The sequence below is a fragment of the Alligator mississippiensis genome, chromosome 1, assembly GCF_030867095.1.
Source record: "Alligator mississippiensis isolate rAllMis1 chromosome 1, rAllMis1, whole genome shotgun sequence".
Lineage (NCBI taxonomy): Eukaryota > Metazoa > Chordata > Crocodylia > Alligatoridae > Alligator > Alligator mississippiensis.
In genome coordinates, this window is record NC_081824.1 from 170,375,247 (window position 1) to 170,393,127 (window position 17,881).

At 46.8% G+C, this 17,881-nt stretch overlaps 1 protein-coding gene across 1 annotated transcript in view; it reads right to left on the bottom strand.

Annotated features, from left to right (window-relative positions):
- Nucleotides 1-17,881, bottom strand: part of MDGA1 (MAM domain containing glycosylphosphatidylinositol anchor 1) — a 316,576-nt gene that overhangs the window by 240,019 nt on the left and 58,676 nt on the right. Inside the window, exon 2 of the mRNA XM_019483036.2 lies at nt 731-870. Within this exon, the coding sequence (XP_019338581.1) occupies nt 731-870 (140 nt within the window). The remainder of the gene's footprint in view (nt 1-730; nt 871-17,881) is intronic.

Here is a 17,881-nt window from a genome sequence, read left to right on the forward strand (position 1 = left end):
GTGCAAGCCCTGCTAGTTATGCCTCTGCTTAGTCTCCTTTAACAGCTTGCTCAGAGAAGCCAAGGATGGGATGGCCAGGGGGGCTCTGCTCTTCTTCTCTGAAGGTGAAGGGCAGAGGAGAAGCTTGCACTACCCTTATCCAAGCTTTACTATTCTGAGGAGAGAGGATTAAAGTCTACAGGGTTATCTACACTGCACAGAATTAAATGGAGTTTTTAGTTCAGTCTGTTCTATCTGCCTTTTGGGGCTCTATGTACTGAACAATGCCAGAAGCTCTGGGGAGACCCTTGAGATATTAGTGGACAGCAAACAGCCAGCATTACCCCCTCAAAACCTTCTGCTCCGGAAATAAAGGCCACTCTCAGGTGATCTACAGGGGAATCTCCATTTGCTATGCCTTACTAGGCCTTCTATCCCCTTTGTTGGCTGTAACCACTAGGGGTGATGTACACACTCAGCCAACTTCAGCTCCAGGGATTGCTCACAGCCAGGTCCAGCACCTCTGCGGCTTAAGCCCTTTTTTTCTTCATGGTGCAGCTGCTCCAGTGCAGCAGACACTGCTTTGGAAGCCAGGAGAGAGAAAGAGAGGAGAGTGAAAGTGGTGGGGAATCAGCAGGAGAGTGAAGGTGCTGGGGAAATTTGTATCCCTAACTTAAGCCTCCCACAGTGTCTCCTCAACATGGAGGAATAATCCTGACAGAAAACCACAGGGGCATGGGTGACAGGTTACCTGTGGCCGTGGGTGTCCTGTGACCAGACACTGCAGGACCAGAGTGTCCCCTTCCCGGATGGTATACACTCTCTCGCTGATGTTATCTTCCTTTACAACACATGCCTGCCCAGCATGGATGATCTGGGCCTGAGCCGGAGCTGAAGAAAGAGAAAGGATTAGAAAAGGGAACACCAGCAAAGTGCAAGCAGAGTCCAAGTCCTCAGAGTGGTTAGAGTTGCATACACTCGCCTGAGAAGCAATGTGAACTTGAAGGGATACAAGAAGAGAAAGCCAGCATGTTAAAGATGCAAAGGCATCCTTGGCCTGAAAACTGGGGTTTTCTCACTTCTCCTGACTTGCTGGCATCAGTCTGCATTTAAATGAATTTAATCCTAGAGAAAGAAACTGAAGATGTGCTGGAGGCTAAAAGCCAAGAACACATTGCCTCTCAGTGAGGGCCAGGGAATTCTGCAAAGACAGGGAGCTCGGTTCCCAGCTTTGAGAGGAAGAGTACTGTAGTGGTGAGAGCCAGGATCTGGGACCAGCTGAGTGATCCTGGTCAAATCATGACTGCTCTGTGCCTTAGTTTCTCCCTTTGTAAAGCAGGAATGATAGCAGGGATGTCACCTTGCAGAAGGATGGTGAGAATTAATCAGCCAATCATTCTGAACTGTTCTAGAGTTGTACAAGCACTACTAGTATATCCTACAGCCCTGGACACAGAAGATGCACAGTTCCCCATGTTTTATACCAGCACTCAGGCCCCGTTCTAGATGGATCCTCCTAAAGAGATGGGAGAGAACTTCATTCTCTACAGCTCCTCCACTCTGACTTTCTGCCGAGCCTCTAACAGGGAGGTGGGGGTGGGGGAATGGAGAGGAGTTGGGGAGGCAGCTTGCACAGGTAGTGGTGACACCAGTACCCATTGAACAATAATAAAATATAGACAAAGAAAGATTTTTAGTTTTTCCCAATACAAAGGCAAAAAGCTCCCTATCCTGCTACCAGTCCCCTAAGCTACCCATGCCCTGCCTCAACCCCTACCAGTCAGGCCTGATCAACATAAGCAAAAGCAGCTTTTAAAAGGAGTGGATATATAATGAGAGCTGGCTGAGACATGTTACATATGGTGGTGTGTGCATCCCAATGGGACACGAATGCTTGAGTTTGGAGGAAACTCCAGTCCAATTCAAAGGACAAAAAGACCTCCAGGTATGTCTAGAAACTGCTAGTTCACTGGTGAGTATCACTGAGATGCACCTCCACCACCAGCTGTGGTGCTTCCAGATTAACTCAGATTCACAGCCTTAACTGCTCCAGTGCAATTCAACACACAGGAACTTTAAAAGCAAGGGACTGAAAGCAAAGAATACTAATGAACCCACCAAACTATGCATAGGGTTTGCAAGGGCACAGGACACTTACCTTAGTGTCCAAGTATTCAAGCAGTAAAACATGTTAAGTGCCCTCGTAGTGTAGCATTTAGTTAGGATTTCTCCTATAAGGAGTATCCTCAGATGATATTATCTAACACATGTTGCACTAATGTTCAGCTGCTCCATGGACGTAATATGATCAGGGGACTTCCTGTGGGGCTGGCACTGACAAATAGCTGTTAGTCAGTCCCAGACCTTGCAGAGCACAGGAGTTTTCAACCACTGCAGCATTTAGGACATGTGTTATTTAGATCATAGTAAGTGTCACTGGGTGACTGCTCAGAAACTTTCTAACTCACAGTAATATTTACTACGGTCTAAATAAAACTCATCCAAAGTGTAATGTGTGACAAGGTCCATTATAACAGCTGAAGGTCTCCATAGGGATCACAGGTTCATTTTTCACAGGGATCACCTGGTTCCCCTGTCTAACATGTGATGCTGCATTGAAAGCATTAATGGCCCAGGCTCCAGTGCTGCATAGAAGCTGTGATGCTGGATGACCTCCTGCCCTTCTCACCTCCTTGCCTCAATCTTTCCAGTTCAATAGCAATGTATTGGCAGGATCAGCGTGTATTATTGTCCAAACTGTTGTGAACTAATCGAGACAATGTATTTATTGGAATGACATTAGAGTGTATCTCTCAAAACTCATCTCTGCCCCTCCTCCCCTCTCTTGCTTTTAGCATCTGCAGAGACCTCCTGAGATAGTGTTCACAACAGGCTTAGCATCATTAAAAACTAAAATACTGGAACAAGGAGCAGACAAGGGAAGGAGGATTATAATTGACTGAACATGTCAGGAGGTGGGAGAAAAAGGAAGCCAGAGAGGCGGTATTTGCTAGGGCAAGGGTGGCCAACAGATTGGGGGGGAGGGGGGGGGGCACGCAGCAGAGCTGCAAGTAGGGCATGGAACAAAAAGGAGAGCAATAGATTAGGCAGGAAGCACAGAGCAGGAAGTAAAGCAGCAGATCAGGCAGGGGAAAGGGATCAGAGTGGCACTCAGGAGGGTGTAGAGCTTCATTTGTGGTTCACCTATCAAAGAAGTTATCCCCCACTTTGCTAGAGGAAGGCAGTTCTGAGGCTTGGACAAAGGGAAAGGGGGCAAAGAAATGTACAGCCTTCTTGTACTTGCCTTTACCAAGGCCCCTCCATCCTGAGCTTCAGCCCCTTCCTGAGTTATTCCAGGTCTGGGTTCCCTTTCCCCACCTCTCACCCCAGACCTGCCAGTGGCTGCTCTATCCTAATCATGCTGCACATCATGCTGGCTGTGCCCAATTTCAGATTCAGGAGGAATCTCCGCTGCTGATTAAGCTGAGACCCCATCTCGCACTGAGTTCTCCCCTTGGACCTGTGCTGCCTGCATTCCTGCAGACTCCCTGTCTCAGAGCTCTTTAGCTTGCAGTAGCAGCTAAGCTACTCTTAATTCTCTTTAACTTTTCTCTGGGAGTCGTCTGCCTGCTGGTAGCTCCATTCTCCCTCTGCAAACAGGACCTTACCACTAAAACTAATTTCCAGCCACCCTGTGAAGAAGCAGAATTTTTATCTGCTGCCGTAGCTACCAGTTAAATATTTCCCTAAGTTCCTCTGCTGCCCCCCTGCTTGGTGTACAATCTATCTAGCCCCAGGTCTTCTGACTTCTTTGGCTCTTCTGCCTTTGGTTAATACCCCACAGTGGTCACAGCTCTGTTTGTTCCTCTTCCCTGATTAACCCTTTCCAGCCTTCCAACTCTATTCATGGGCTTATCTGCTTGAAGAATTTTACCAGCATCATTATTTATACTGGTACAACTTCCTAGGTATACCCTTTAGAATGAATGACTGCTTCCAAACTAACTTGTATGGATTTGGTTGGGGGTATACATTAATCCAAAAGCAGCTGATCTACAGAGCTTGGGCAGGGGTGCAGCTGTGCTCCAGGATTGCCCACTGCCTGATCCTGATGACCTGGGGCTCAAACCAAGTGTCCAAACTGAGACCTGGGGCTGCCCTCTGCCTGGTCCTCAGGATCCAAAGCTTGAACAGGATGCCCGAAATGGAACCAAAGCCTACCACCTGCCCAGATGAACTGATTAAATGTGGAACACCTTTGTGACTGGTTTGTCATTTTCTCTTGCCATAAATTTCTTGCACGTGAAATATGTTACAACTTAATACCAAATGTGTTAATTCCATGATAAACATAATGTCTGCCAGGGGCCATAGAGGCTTCTTTTTAACCCAGGGCACAACCAGCAGTCCAGCTATCAGTTTTAGACATGCTTATTAGACTGGCTCCATTAAACTTTTTCAGAATATATCATGGATGAAATGGGACAGAGAGGGTGAGGCATTTTTCCACAAATCCCAAGCATGGTCTTGGGCAATGCAGACATGAACCCTAGTGTCCACTGTAGACTTATCCCAGTATAACTATACCAGTGAATAGCTCCAAATGCAGAGTCTCAAGGACACTTCTCCAGTCCTTGCTCACTCTGCCCCTCCACAAAGCTTTCTCCAGTTCAGTGGATTTAGAAATTAGACTGTGGGACAGAACCACAAAAATTTTGGGGCACCAAGCCTTCCTCTAGAATCAGTGAGTAGGAGTCAAGTACCTTTGTGGAACCAGCCCTGCATTTCTAGCTTCATTAGTAGGTGTCTTAGTAACTTACTTTGACCCTGTTTGCAGTAGAGTTCCTTCCTCTGTTCATAAAACGAGGCCTACATGGTAGTAGGCTACTGCCCTGTCCAAACAAAGAAGCAGACTCTCTCCTGCTCTACAGTCACTTCATCTGCCCCTTAACTCTTATTTGCATCCAGGTCACTAAAAGGGGAGTTTAGAAAAACTACCATGTCACCTGCAGCCTACCAGGGAGAGTAAAGGTATTCAGGTCCTCTGTGATGGGAGTCTGATAGATGAAAACTCTGCCCTGAGATCTATCCGGACACTGGTGAGTTGAGATAGGTAAAACCAAGGGCAAAGCTCTACCCTTCACAGTCAGAGTTAAATCACAGGTCTGGGAGCTATGAGATCTGGGTTCTAATCTCAATTCTACTATGACATGCTGAATGGGTTTGGGAAAGTCACTATCACTCTGCCCATCTGTAAACTGGCTTTACAAGCATTAATTACATTTGCAAGGTGCTCAGATGGAAGACATGTGTCATTGTTTGGCATCATCCTGTGTCTCATGAGAGATTTTAGCATGCATGAGTCTCCCATAGAATAGAAAAGTATTGCTTCCCTCCCCAGATGGTGGGACTGTGCCTGGCACATTAAATGGGGTTTTGTTAAAGTCATTCTCCCCTGGGCAGGAAAAGGAAGGTCAGACTGTAAGGCAAGGTGATTGGTGCTTGGGACTGAAAGAGTAATCCCTGCCATTCCCTCTGGAGCCCTACAAAGAATGAGCTTAGGATAGATGCCATATGCTTTGGACAGTTTCTCTGAAAGTGGCTTCAGGTGAAGCGAACCCAAACAACCATACACGGCAGAGGGAAAAGAGCTCCAAAGAACTCGGAGGGTCCAGGGCAGGACTGGAACACCAATCTCCTCTCCAAGTTATTGCAGGAGGGGGCTGCAGCATTCCCATTCTGCCTCCAAGGGCGAACCCCCTCACAAAAGGGCACAACACAACATGGCATGCCTCAAACAAACAAAATACACTGAGACAGTGGTGCTCAACCTCTCCAGCTCTGTGGACTGGACAAATGGTGCAGGCTGGCTCCAGTGCCAGGCTGGCATATGCAGTTGATCCATGGGTGCAACACGGCATATCAGCATGACTCCATGTGCCGGCCCAACCCCACCTGTATCTGGCCATGGAGTAACTGTATACTGGTATGTTCCAGTGTACAGAACCAGATCACCCAGACCACAAGGCTCCCTATGGGTCCAGGAATTCAGCAGCAGGCAAACGGTGGCAGCACTAATTGCCACAGCTCCAGGAGCAATTAGCATTGCTATTGCTCCTCCGCTGCTAAATTTTTAGACCTGTGGGGAGCTCCACAGACTGGATGACACAGCTCCATGGATGACAGGTTGAACACTGCTGCTCTGAGACAGTCATAGCTGCAGCCTTTAAAATCTATCCAGCTCATAACATCACCTAGTAATTCCCGCTCTGGAAAGGCATGGCCTGTAATGTGCTTGGCCTCTGCACTGAGATTTCTAACTAAGCTTTCCCTTGATATATTTACACATTAAAATGAGAGGAAATTGGAGAGAATAAAATAACTTTATGCCCAGTGCAATGTACTGCACAATGTTATTATTACCATAATCTCAGAAGTTTATGAGACTCCCGCTACTTTAAAAGGTTGGTAATGGTATTAAAATGTAGAAAAGGAGAGAGAAATGGTATTATGGGCAAGGCAGTGGACCAAGAGCTGGCCAATCTGGATTCCATTCCCAGCACTCCCACAAACTGCTGGCATGTATCAGGAAAAGCTATTTAATTTCTCCAGGCCCAAGTTCCCAGTTTGCAAAATGGGGGTGACAGTGCTTTCAAACTTGGCATGAGATTGTGAAGAACAATCCTTTTCATTTGTGCTGCAAGCAATGAGAAAGTGTAGACCAGGGGGTGGGCAAAATATGGCCCATGTGCTGGATCTTGCCCACCAACAGATTCAATCCAGCTCGTGGGTGGACAGCCACCAATTCACTGGCTCTGGCACACAGCTGACTGGCAGCTCTGGCTGCCATGTGTTGCCAGGCAGGCAGGCAGGCAGGTGGGCAGGATTGCTTCCACCCAGCAGCATCAGCCCTTGACACAGCAGCATCAGCTGTGCACCTGGTCGGGGCTTCTGCCACAGCAGGCAGGAAGCAGTGTCAGCTTTGGACACCACCAGCAGGTTCAGGAGCCCAGATGCACAGTGGAAGCTCCTGCCCGGAGCCCCAACTTAGAACCTGCTGGCAGCATCAGCTGTGGACCCAGGCAGGAGGTTCTGCCACACCGGGCAGGTGGCAGCATCAGCTGTGACACCACCAAAAGGTTCCACATCAGGGCACTGGAACCTGCTGGCTGCATCCACAGCTGGTGCCACCACCCACCCACCATGATGGAAGTCCCCGTCTGGGTCCGCAGCTGAGCTTTGGAGTTCCTTGTATACTATAGCTCTGGAAGGGGAGGGGAGGGGGACGGGAGGGGAAGGGGAGAGAGATGGATGTGGCCCTCAACAGGTCTCCAAAACTCATTAAGTGGCCCTCCAGCTGATATAATTGCCCACTCCTGGTCTAGACTCAAAGCAGGGCCATGGTCAGATGGAGGAAGAGAAGTGAGAGCAGGGGTATAGCAAGGAAAGCTGAAAGTGTCCCAGAAGGCCATACCTCCATTCAAGGTCAATGGCCACGCTCCCATTCAACACCAGCTCATGTAGCTAACAGGAGTGTTGTGATAACCATCATATCCAGCCACCTTCAACACCATAGCCTGAAGGATGAGATATCCATCTGACACCCTAAGTCAATTGAAAGCAGCCATTAGCACAAGCCCAGGGCAGGGTTCAGACTTACACACCTGGGGCCATTCTGGGCATTTACCACTCTGCAACCACACCCAGGTTCCTCATTTATAGTCTGGCCCTAGCACCAACCCAGAGCAGAACATAGCGAGTGGAGGACCTGCTGGGCCCAGACACTGAAGTTTGATCCAAATCCCTTATCCTATACCCAAACACCTAGTGAGGCCCTCAAACTCATCACAGCCAAGATCCTAACACGAATCTGGTCATGGTCCAGAGAGGGCAGCTCTTCCAGCTGAGCCAAATGAGTGTCTCCTTAGTACTGGTCCCAATAGGGATTCAATCCAATTCAGAGACTCTGTCATGGAGACACCACTCTTTTTACATGGAAGCAGCAGGGTTTACATTGACACAGACTAATCATAGAGACAAACCCTAGGCTGGAAGGGGTTGTGTGGAACTGGAAGTCTCCTCCTTTTGGGCTAAGGTCATAACATAAAGCCAAGCTGACCTACCAGGAGGTGATCCTTCATGGAGCCCTGATTGAAATGGCTCCCACTGGTTTGGCCCACATCAAACCAGGTCCCAGATGACGATGACACCAGTTCAGTATAGTCTCGCCCTGGAGCCGGGTCTTCTCAAGCTGAAACAGGCAGATCTGCCCTGAGCCAGTCTATGCTATAAACTCTTCTTTATTGATTTTATACAAAATTCCCACAGGCTCTTAATGACAGCCAGGCCAGAAAATGTGCCTTACCATGTTGTTGTCTCATCCCTACGTGCTATCTTTGGGTGTATATCTCTGTGCAGCCTGTTCCTCAGCACAAGTTGTTCAATATTCTTATTCTAAAAAGAAAATCTATAACCGCAGCCTTATGCCTCATAAGCAGCCTTATAAAAACAAGCCAGCATTCCTGGGCCTGGTGCTGTCCACCTAGTCTTTCTATCCCACACTGCAGGGCTGAGAAAATGGCTAGTTCATCCTTCTTGGTCTCTAAGAAAGACGCCACATATGTACTCAGCCACGCTTCTTCACCGCACGTCACCCTCTCCTAACTGCCTCAGGTCTTGGGGGAGAGTCCATAGGACATCACAGGAGGGCTCAGAGGATTAACCAGCCCATTTCTGTGCTGCCCAACCACCACCTTGGCTCCACCTGTTCTGTGGACAGTTTCCAGATGAAGTAGTTCAGTCATGAGTGCTGTTATCAAAATTTGCATGTGTACACACACACACACAGAAACACGTGCTGTGCACATACATACACACACATGCATGTACAGATACACATACTCAGACTAAGGTTCAGTATCCAGTCCCCACTGATGGAGCATAGATTGGTCCATTTCTCACCACTGCGACATCTAGTCTAGATTCTTCTGGTCCTCAGTACTCTTCTGAACTAAGCAAACCTCTAGCTTTGCCAGTCAAGCGATTCTCTCTCCCTTTCTGTGTGCACTGTGATAAGGGTACTTTTGCAAGTGGGTCAGGCTAAGAGCCAGAGCTCTCTCCCAGCCCTGCTCGCCTGTCTGGGTCAATCTTCTTGGAGTTATAGTGAGCACCCTAGGGGTAAACACTCATTGCCAGTCAGACTAGCACAATCTGCTGCTCTAGCAGAGAGCCAACCTGCTGGCTGCCAGTCATATTCTCTCACCTCCCCAGTCCCAAACAAAAGGCAACTAGTGGATGAGCCTTACAGCTGGCACCAAGGAAAAACAGAAACTCCAAACCCTCACTGCATTGATACAAGGGTTTAATCGGCAGTTAATTATAAAATCAATGAGGTTCTCTTGCTGAGCTAGTACTGTAATCAACTGGGTGGAATCACAGTGGTTCCACTGTATATCATAGGCCTTCCACTGCTAACAGCTATGGGAGGGTCAAAAGGGATAGCAGCTCTGCTTTGGCAACAAGAGGCACAGAGCTTTATCCCTGGCTATTCCTGCAGAGTACCCACTAAAACTTTGCACGCACGACAGCAATATACACAAGGGCTCAAGTAGCAAGCATCTGTTGTATTCACTTCCCAGAAAATGGTGTGACAAAAGGAAGGAGGACTATGTCATGAAAGGGAGTACATAGGCTGCCAGCAAACAGGAGGAACGTGGAAGTGTAAGGCAAAGGGGGATACTTTTCCGGGACAGAGGTAATCTTGCGTTGAGGAGGGATGGGAAATACACAGTTGGGCTGGCTGCACGAGCCACTCATTATTCAGCTGGTGCCATTGATTAACCCATCGAGGATGGAGACCGGAGGCTTCACTGAAACTTTAAACAAAACAAATAATCAGGCCAGCTCCTTCCCCTCCAGCCCAGTATTTTGGGCACAATATTGATGGACCATTTACACAGGGAAATTCACTCCAGCTTCAGGCTGATTATGGAAATAATAATACACGATCAGTGTCCATTAACACCGTCATGAGGGCTGCGAATCAATAGTGTATTAATGGCTGAAGAAAGACCATTCTGTACCCATCAATAGAGTTAACACCACAGCACAAACAGGGTGGGGGAGGAGGCCATGGGCAGCATGTTATTGAACCCAGGGAGCTGATGTCTTCATGTTGCTTCTGAATGGAGGGATCTGACTTGCCATCATCACTGCCTAAGCAAGGCTTGGATGTATGAGGACTCCCCACTACCCCCTCCACAGAAACCCCTTGGTTAAATCCACACTCAAGTTTCCAGAGTCTGGGCTAGGAGGCTCCCTCTGCTTAAGCAGTCAGGTGTAGCTGAGCCTAGCTGCCCCAAAACTTTTAAAACAGGGTGTGGCTTCCCCCTTGAAAGGGAGAGAGACATTCATTGAGCAGAAACCAGGAAAGAAAGCTGTGAAGACAGAAGACAGTCCACTCCCACAGGACTTTTCTCCCTCATGGCTACGCCTTTTTTCACATTGCTCCCTGGGCACGTCTACACATGGGCTTTAATGCACAGTAGACTATTTTACTGTGTATTAAAGCATCACATAAAACATCATGACATTACGCTAATGTGCAGTAAAATAGTCTACTGTGTATTGAGTCACTAAAAAAGCATGCATATGCACTACTGCACATTAGCACAGCCTAATGCGCATTAATTTAGTACCTCACATTGGAGGCACTACATTTAATGCACATTAGAAAAGGAGCATTAATGTATGTGTAGACACACCCATTCTGCCTTTAACACCCTTCCCTATAATGTGCACAATGTGCTTGTCCCCACCTCTAAATTGCCTTCATCTCCCCATCCAACCTGCCTAGGTGCTCTGCACTGTGGCCCCTGTCAGAAGAGGATCACAAAGCAAAGCCATCATGAAGCTAACCTGAATGATCCTAACTGAAGGGGTGCGCACACCAAGGCAAAGCTTGGCTTAATGTTCCTCTTGGCTGCCAGCTACCTTATCCAATCCCCACCCCAAGTACTAGAAGCAACTTTGCACAATGCTACACAACAGCGTTGAGCAGGGGGTTCTGGTTTCTGCCACAAACCATGCTGAGGAATTTTAGAGGTGTAGAATGGAATCACCTGGGGTGAAAGTTGATCACCTGTAAGAAGTGGCATGGGGGCTTATGAATCATTAACAGTGAAGACCTTGGCTTTCCACCTCCAAATAACAGCACCGCAGACATAACGGTGGCTCCTAGCACTATGGTGGGGTGCTGGACGTGCACTTTCTCAAGAGAACCTCCTGTTGAATCACCAGTGGCACCTCCTGAGACATGATGATATCTTGTTTGGTTTAAAACAAACATTTGGTCAGCTGGGGTGCCAGAAAGCATCCCTCCAAGGGGAGTGGCTAGTGCCCCAGAGGGTCTTGGTTCTGGTTTAAGTTCATGACATCCATTAGCTTTACAAGGAAGGACACTGTGGCCTCTAGTGAAATGTTGAAGCCACACAATCAGGACTGCTCCTCCTCTTCAACTTGCAGCAGCTCACTATTTCCACTCCTAGTGTGATTCCTTACAAATAGGACAATGGCAATTGCAGGATCCAGTCATTCTTTGCTACCCGGCCCCTGCATTTCTGTCTGCAGAACCTAAGCTTTGTCACACTTGCTGTTTCACCCAAAGAGAAAAAGTGTTGGTAAGGTACCCTCACCCAGGAGGGCCCTTCTTGGGCTTCTCCAATTACAAGCCCCCTTTTGCTTTTTTCCAAATTGACACAGTGGCAATGAAAGGTGCTGGAGACTGGGGACACAGGAAAAGAACAGCATACACCATGGAAGTTCATAGACCCTTTCTTGCCCGCTCTTCCTAACTTCGTGCTGTCCCAAGAATTTACTGTCCCATCTCCAAGGCCTATTCAATCTTTAGCAGTAGTGTAACTGGAGGGGGAGGAGAGCTAGAGTGAGTGAGCCACCAACCCTGGGCACCAGGGAGGGCGCCATGTTCTGCCACTTCACTCAGTCTTTGCTGCAAGAGCCATGCAGAAACATTCCTACACTTCCCAGCCATAGGAGCCAGGTGCAGGAACATCCAGGGAAGGTAAGAGCACTTCCTCCTCCTCCAGAAAACCCATTGAAGATTCAACATTTTGTGAGTCCTCCTGCTCTTAGTTTACTGCCTGCATTTCATCATGCTACCACTGTATCACAGTAGCAGCTCTCATACCCCCAGGTCCAGTCTGCCCCAAGTCCTTCCCAGTCTCTTCTACTAGTTTTGATTTCCTTTGTCATTGTCTCATCACCTGTCTGTCAATCTGGTTGCCCCAGGTTACAGCTACTAAATGACCTCAAGCAGGTACAGAGGAGGTAAGCCTAGTCCCTATTGTTTTAAGCACTGACCTCATGTCATGGGGGCAGGGGCTTGAGCCACGTCACACCCTTAGGTGACTGTGATGCTTTTTAAATTGGTTGGTCAGCATCAAACAACACCTGCCTTTGTTTGGCTCTGGAAGGTGAGGTCAGAAAGGGTATTTAAAGGTCCCTCCATCTTGGGAGAGGCATTTTGCAACTCACTGATACACACTGAACTGCCTGCCTGCAGAGGAAGCTCAATCAGCCTCTGGATGACACTTGTGAGTAACTTATCTGAAACTTATCTAGAAATCTAGCTTACTGTAACGTAGAAGCGTAACAAAAGGCTACCTAGCCACAGTTTGCTCTGGGTTATTCTTTGACACTTCTCTAACCCATACCCTTCCCCAAGTCTACCCTCTTTAACCAGTAAAGCTCTCCACTATAACAAGCTTGTGGTACTTGCTGGGATAGGGATTGGGCATGCCTTTATGCTACCTAACTTGGCTGACTAAGGGAGGCTACTTTCTGTGCTTCAGGCTTAAGGAAGCACCCCAAGTTCTTGCAGTGGGTCAAGCACCCTCAAGGTCTACAATGCCTGTGTACCCCAGGGGGCACAGGGCCCAAATACAAATCAAACCCCTGGGTGGTGGCAGCGGTTACTCTAGGCTTGCAGGTGTGCTCCAGGGAGGGGGTTGGCCAAATATAAGGCACTCCAGGGGAAGCACTTGGAGCTTGGTTTTTGATCAGGCACAGCGAGGCGGGTGGCAGAAGCGCTCCCTACTGTCCTGCCACAAGCACCATACTGCAGGTAATCTGACAGCAGCGGTCTGCCCGGCAGTTTGGAAGGGACAAATCAATAGGAGCTAACTGGGACTCAGGTAGAAGTCAGATGTTTCTTGTACATCTCATGCCCTCTGTTTTCCTTTCTTACTTCTCCTTCCCTTCCCAGTGCTAGTGATTGAGTCATGCTGCAAACCTCGGGCCAGCCAGGTAAACTAGCTTCTACTTTGACCCTGTAATTGGGCAACATGGAGAGCAGAGCTCAACAGATGAATGTCCTAAGGAAAGCTGTGACTTGTTCCTAATAACCTTTGTAAGCAAATGTGCATTACTCTACCCTTCCCCAGGGTTTTGTCTCTTTCCTCTCATCCCCACTTTCATGGTCAGATCATTCCCAAGGTCACTGTTGGCACCATTTATTTTACTTCCTCTCTCTCTCTCTGTCTCTCTCTGTCTCTCTCTCTCTAAGCCGATTTGGTAAAACAACAGTGACTTTCCAACAAAGACACCTGCGTCTACAAATTCAGAAAATGGGGCACTTTGAAACTCAGCTGTTGTTTTATTTCTGGACCATTTAGCAGACGAGATGAAAGGAGAACACAGACACACAGCCTTCATCCCTTCAAAAGGGAGAGAGAAATGTCAATTTGCTAATCATCTGTCGACTGGATTAGCAGCAAAGGTGTGCGCGCCCTAATCAATGAAGGACTATGGGTTCCTTTTCATATAAGAAGTCATCAGGCAACAGCTGTGGCTTCTGAGTTAGAAAGAGAACAAAAGGCAGAAAGAAAAGGACCGTACGTGGCTCCCTGGCAGGCAGCACTGAGAACATTCAGGTCTTTACAAAAGACAAGCGTAAACTTTACCAATATCATGCAAAAAAACACTACTGAAAACAGGGAGAGACTGAGACAGACTAGAATATCAACGGTAGTTTTACGGGAAAAAAAGAGTGACAAGGTCAAATAATTCAGTCCCAAAACACCAATTCTGTTTGCAAATGAGGGAAAGGGCTTAGCTAACGTGAATATGATTTAGAAGGCTTTCATGCAAATCAAGCCATGTCCTCCAGCATGAGAGGTACAAGGATCAGCCCCTACAATTAGCCAGTGTTTAACACTCCTATACATTTATGGGACCCCTGCCACAATAGCTACACCAACATAGCTGGGGTGGCAAGACCCCAGTGGAGACACAGCATGTGGTCGCAGAAGATTTTTTTTGCCAGCATAGCTATATTACCTCCCTGGAGGCATTAGCCAGCTGGTATAGCTGCATCCAGATGGGGGGAAGTTTGCTGTTCTAGCTGCATCAGCTAAGGGTGTGATTTTTTTTTTCACAGCCCGAGGCATCTTAGCTATGCTGACAAAACTTTGCTGTGTAGACTAAGCTTTAAGTGGGGATTGGACTCCAGAGGAAATATAAAAAGAGCATTAGAGAGAGTGGAAATGAGAAGAATGGCAGTGGGGAGAAAGAGAGAGACCTTCTGTAACACTCCCAGGGAAGCTGGCACATTTACATATTGTCAGACCAAAGAAAATGATCAGGGGCAGATCCAGGTGTGTGCAGTGGTAAACTTGCATCCTCGCTTTGATTCCTGCTCCACTCAAAGTTTAAAGCCAATTGTCTGGCAGTGGCAGCAGCATTTCTTGTCAGGCAGTACTGAGGGAGTCAACTGACTTCATGGCTCATTAAAATGCACCTGCTCCTTTCTAGACTTTTCATTCCACCAGTGTTAATGACCCTCTCTTCTTTTTAATGGTCTTGATGGTCCACCAGTCAATCTATCCTTTGTTCTGAAAAGCTGCTGTCTGTTAGCTGCTCTTGGTCATGAAGCTCCTATTTCACAGCCTTGCAGATTGTTTTTAACTCACAAGGTGCACCTACATGAGATGTTTACTGTGCAGTAGACTAATTAGTTGCACAGTAAACATCGTGCCCCAGCCAGCCGCTCTGCAGCATGTTGAGCCGGGGGGAGCAGCCCCAGGCTAGCAGGCTGAGCCCCCAGGTCTTGGCCAGCTGAAGCTACTCCAACCTGGCTCAACATGCTGTGGTCCCAGGCACATGTTTACACATGCACCCAGAAGCAATAAACTCCGGTGCAATAAGCACCAGAGTTTATTCAAGCACATTAATATGGATGTGTAGATGCACCCATTCCAATGAAGTTATATTTGTTTTTGCTTCAATTTTAAACTGAATAATACAGCCTTGGGCCCCGAGCATATCAGTAAGGCTTCTAGTTTATTTTTAACTGGATAAAAATATGTGCTGTTTCATATTTGATGATGTTCCTCACCATCTGCACCCCCCTTTTCAAATTCAGCTGAATTCAAATTCATCTGCGCCAGCTGAAAGTGATATTATACCAGAAGGAAAGGTACAGATAAATAGGCTAAGGGAAGCAGGGCACACAAGTGCACAGATACACTCTGTACTTTTTTGTGCTACACAAACTCTGCTGTAACTTTGGACCCCACAGTCACTAGTACAACTACAGCATGATCTAGGCACACACAAGCTAATTTGAAGCTAGCAATGTTTGCTACATTCATCTGGAAATGAGTCGTCAATCTGCTTTTGGAAGTCAAGTATCCACGGCACAAACCCAGTTCAGTTGGCATTAACTAATACTCTTGGTGGCCACCTTAATGAGAAGTCAAGAACTGATGAAGTCACAGAGACTGACCTCCCCTCTAACACCTAGATGGCACCCATTCAGAGCGGGATGACTGAGGCACATTCAGACAAGACTGTTTTGCTGCTGTGAGTGCTCTACCCTAGCCTATAGACTAAGACATCCTTACTAACATAGCCCTTATTACTATGTCCTCTGAACACCTCACAAGACATGGAGACATATACGCCGGGGTCACTGCTGTTGCATATGGATGCATCACTCTTCCCATTTGCCCCATGAAAAAATTAAGCACATGTCTACACTGCCTCATTTCCAGGAGATGATGTGCATGGAGCAGGAGGGCAAGGGCAGGGCCACAGGGTGCTTCACAGTGGTGGTCCTGAGTGCAACATGAGAGAGATCACAGATGTGCTTCAGGACATAAAGAAATCAGATGACTTGCACAACGTCACACTGGAAGTCAGTGATAGAAATGGAAACTGGCTCCACATCTCCTAATTCCTGTGCAATATCTTAAAATATAAGGCCATCCATCTTTTAGTCTCTAGGGCCATTTAAACCAGCACTGAATTCATAGCCGCGGGGGAGGGGGATGTTTTTATGTATTTTCAGAGTTCTTCCTAAACAGAAATTGATTTTCCCTAGATTTCCTCCATCTACCCTGCCCTCCAGCACAGGCAATACAAACCCGAGGCAAACGCCAGTAGGCAAAACTGACAAGACACAGAGAAACATCCCAGCTGATCCATCCAAAGTAAGTGACAACACTGAAAAGGCAGGTGATTTTCAGAGAGGCTGAGGAAGAGAAGGATGTTCTGCACCTGTGGAAACCAAGCCAAATAATTTTCATCCTGACAGTGTTCCTTTAAACCCCTACAAAGCTTCCAAAGAGGCCTGTTCCATCCCCAGTTCTTTCCCTCCCATGTGCCAATAATTAATAATCATAGCCTGGCAGGCAGCAGAGCGACTCCCTTCAGTTCCAATAAGAGAAGCTGACATCTCCCTAACCTCAGCCATCCCCATTGTTTTATTCTCTTTGTTTATTGATCCTTTTATGCACATAATGCAAATTGACATTTAATAATTCAGCCAAGTTAATGGTGCTTAAATATTAAAAGGCTTTTCTCTTTTAATTAGCTGCAGCAAAATAAGCAACAAAGGAGTGCTAGATAGATAGCCATTTAAAAGGCTCTCGTCTGAGTTCTTTCAGGGCTTTTGTCTGGAAAGAGAAGAAGAAGGGGGTCCAATTGAAGGAAAATTTTATACGAATCTCCCAGTCTCCATAGGTAGGAGACTAACCAGATAGAGACGTTTCCAGAGCCTTTGATTCATGACCTCAGAGAGTGCATTTGTCTTTGTCAGTTCTTTGTTTCTCTCCCCCTTGCCTCCTCCCTAAATAAAAGATAGGGTAGGAAAAAAATCTTCTCCTATAAAAGGTGCCTCCCTCACTGATCAAGATTCAGGATGCTGCAGTGCAAATCTGTATGATCAGCTTCCCAGAATAACATTTGAAGGCAAGAAACTATAGAGTTAAAGTAGGAGGTCTGTGTAACTAATTTAAAGGTTCAAAACATCACAGGAATGTTGTAATTATTCCCAAGGCAAACAAACCCATGCAAAAAAATGACAAACCCAGGAAATTCAGTGAAGCTTGCACTCAGAAAACAAATCAGAACATGGTTGCTTAAGAAAATGTTCACTTGACACTGGCCTGTTAGTAATGGCACTGAAGAAAAACGGTATCTTAAAGTATCAATTTCACATAATACAGTCCAGACACTAAATTATTTCAGACAGAATGGCATTAAACTGAATGGCATCAATTCAAGCCAGTATTAATATTGTTTGGATGTTGTATCCACACCTTAATACTTCGGGATTTCTTTTAATTCTAACGGTAACTCAGAATTTCCTGGCTTTGTAATGCTTGAATTTGGATTAATGGGCTGCTGACCTGACCCTGTCTGTATCCAAAGTAGTCAGACCAATTAGATTCAATAATTGTTAATAAGCTAATTACAACCTTTTTTCTTCAAATTTAATTGAGGCATAAGATTTCAGTGGATTTTAATTACATGTAACATTGCAAAATGTTGTTTTATTCCACTACCGCAATAATTTGAGACAAAGAAAAGATTGCCAAGTGCT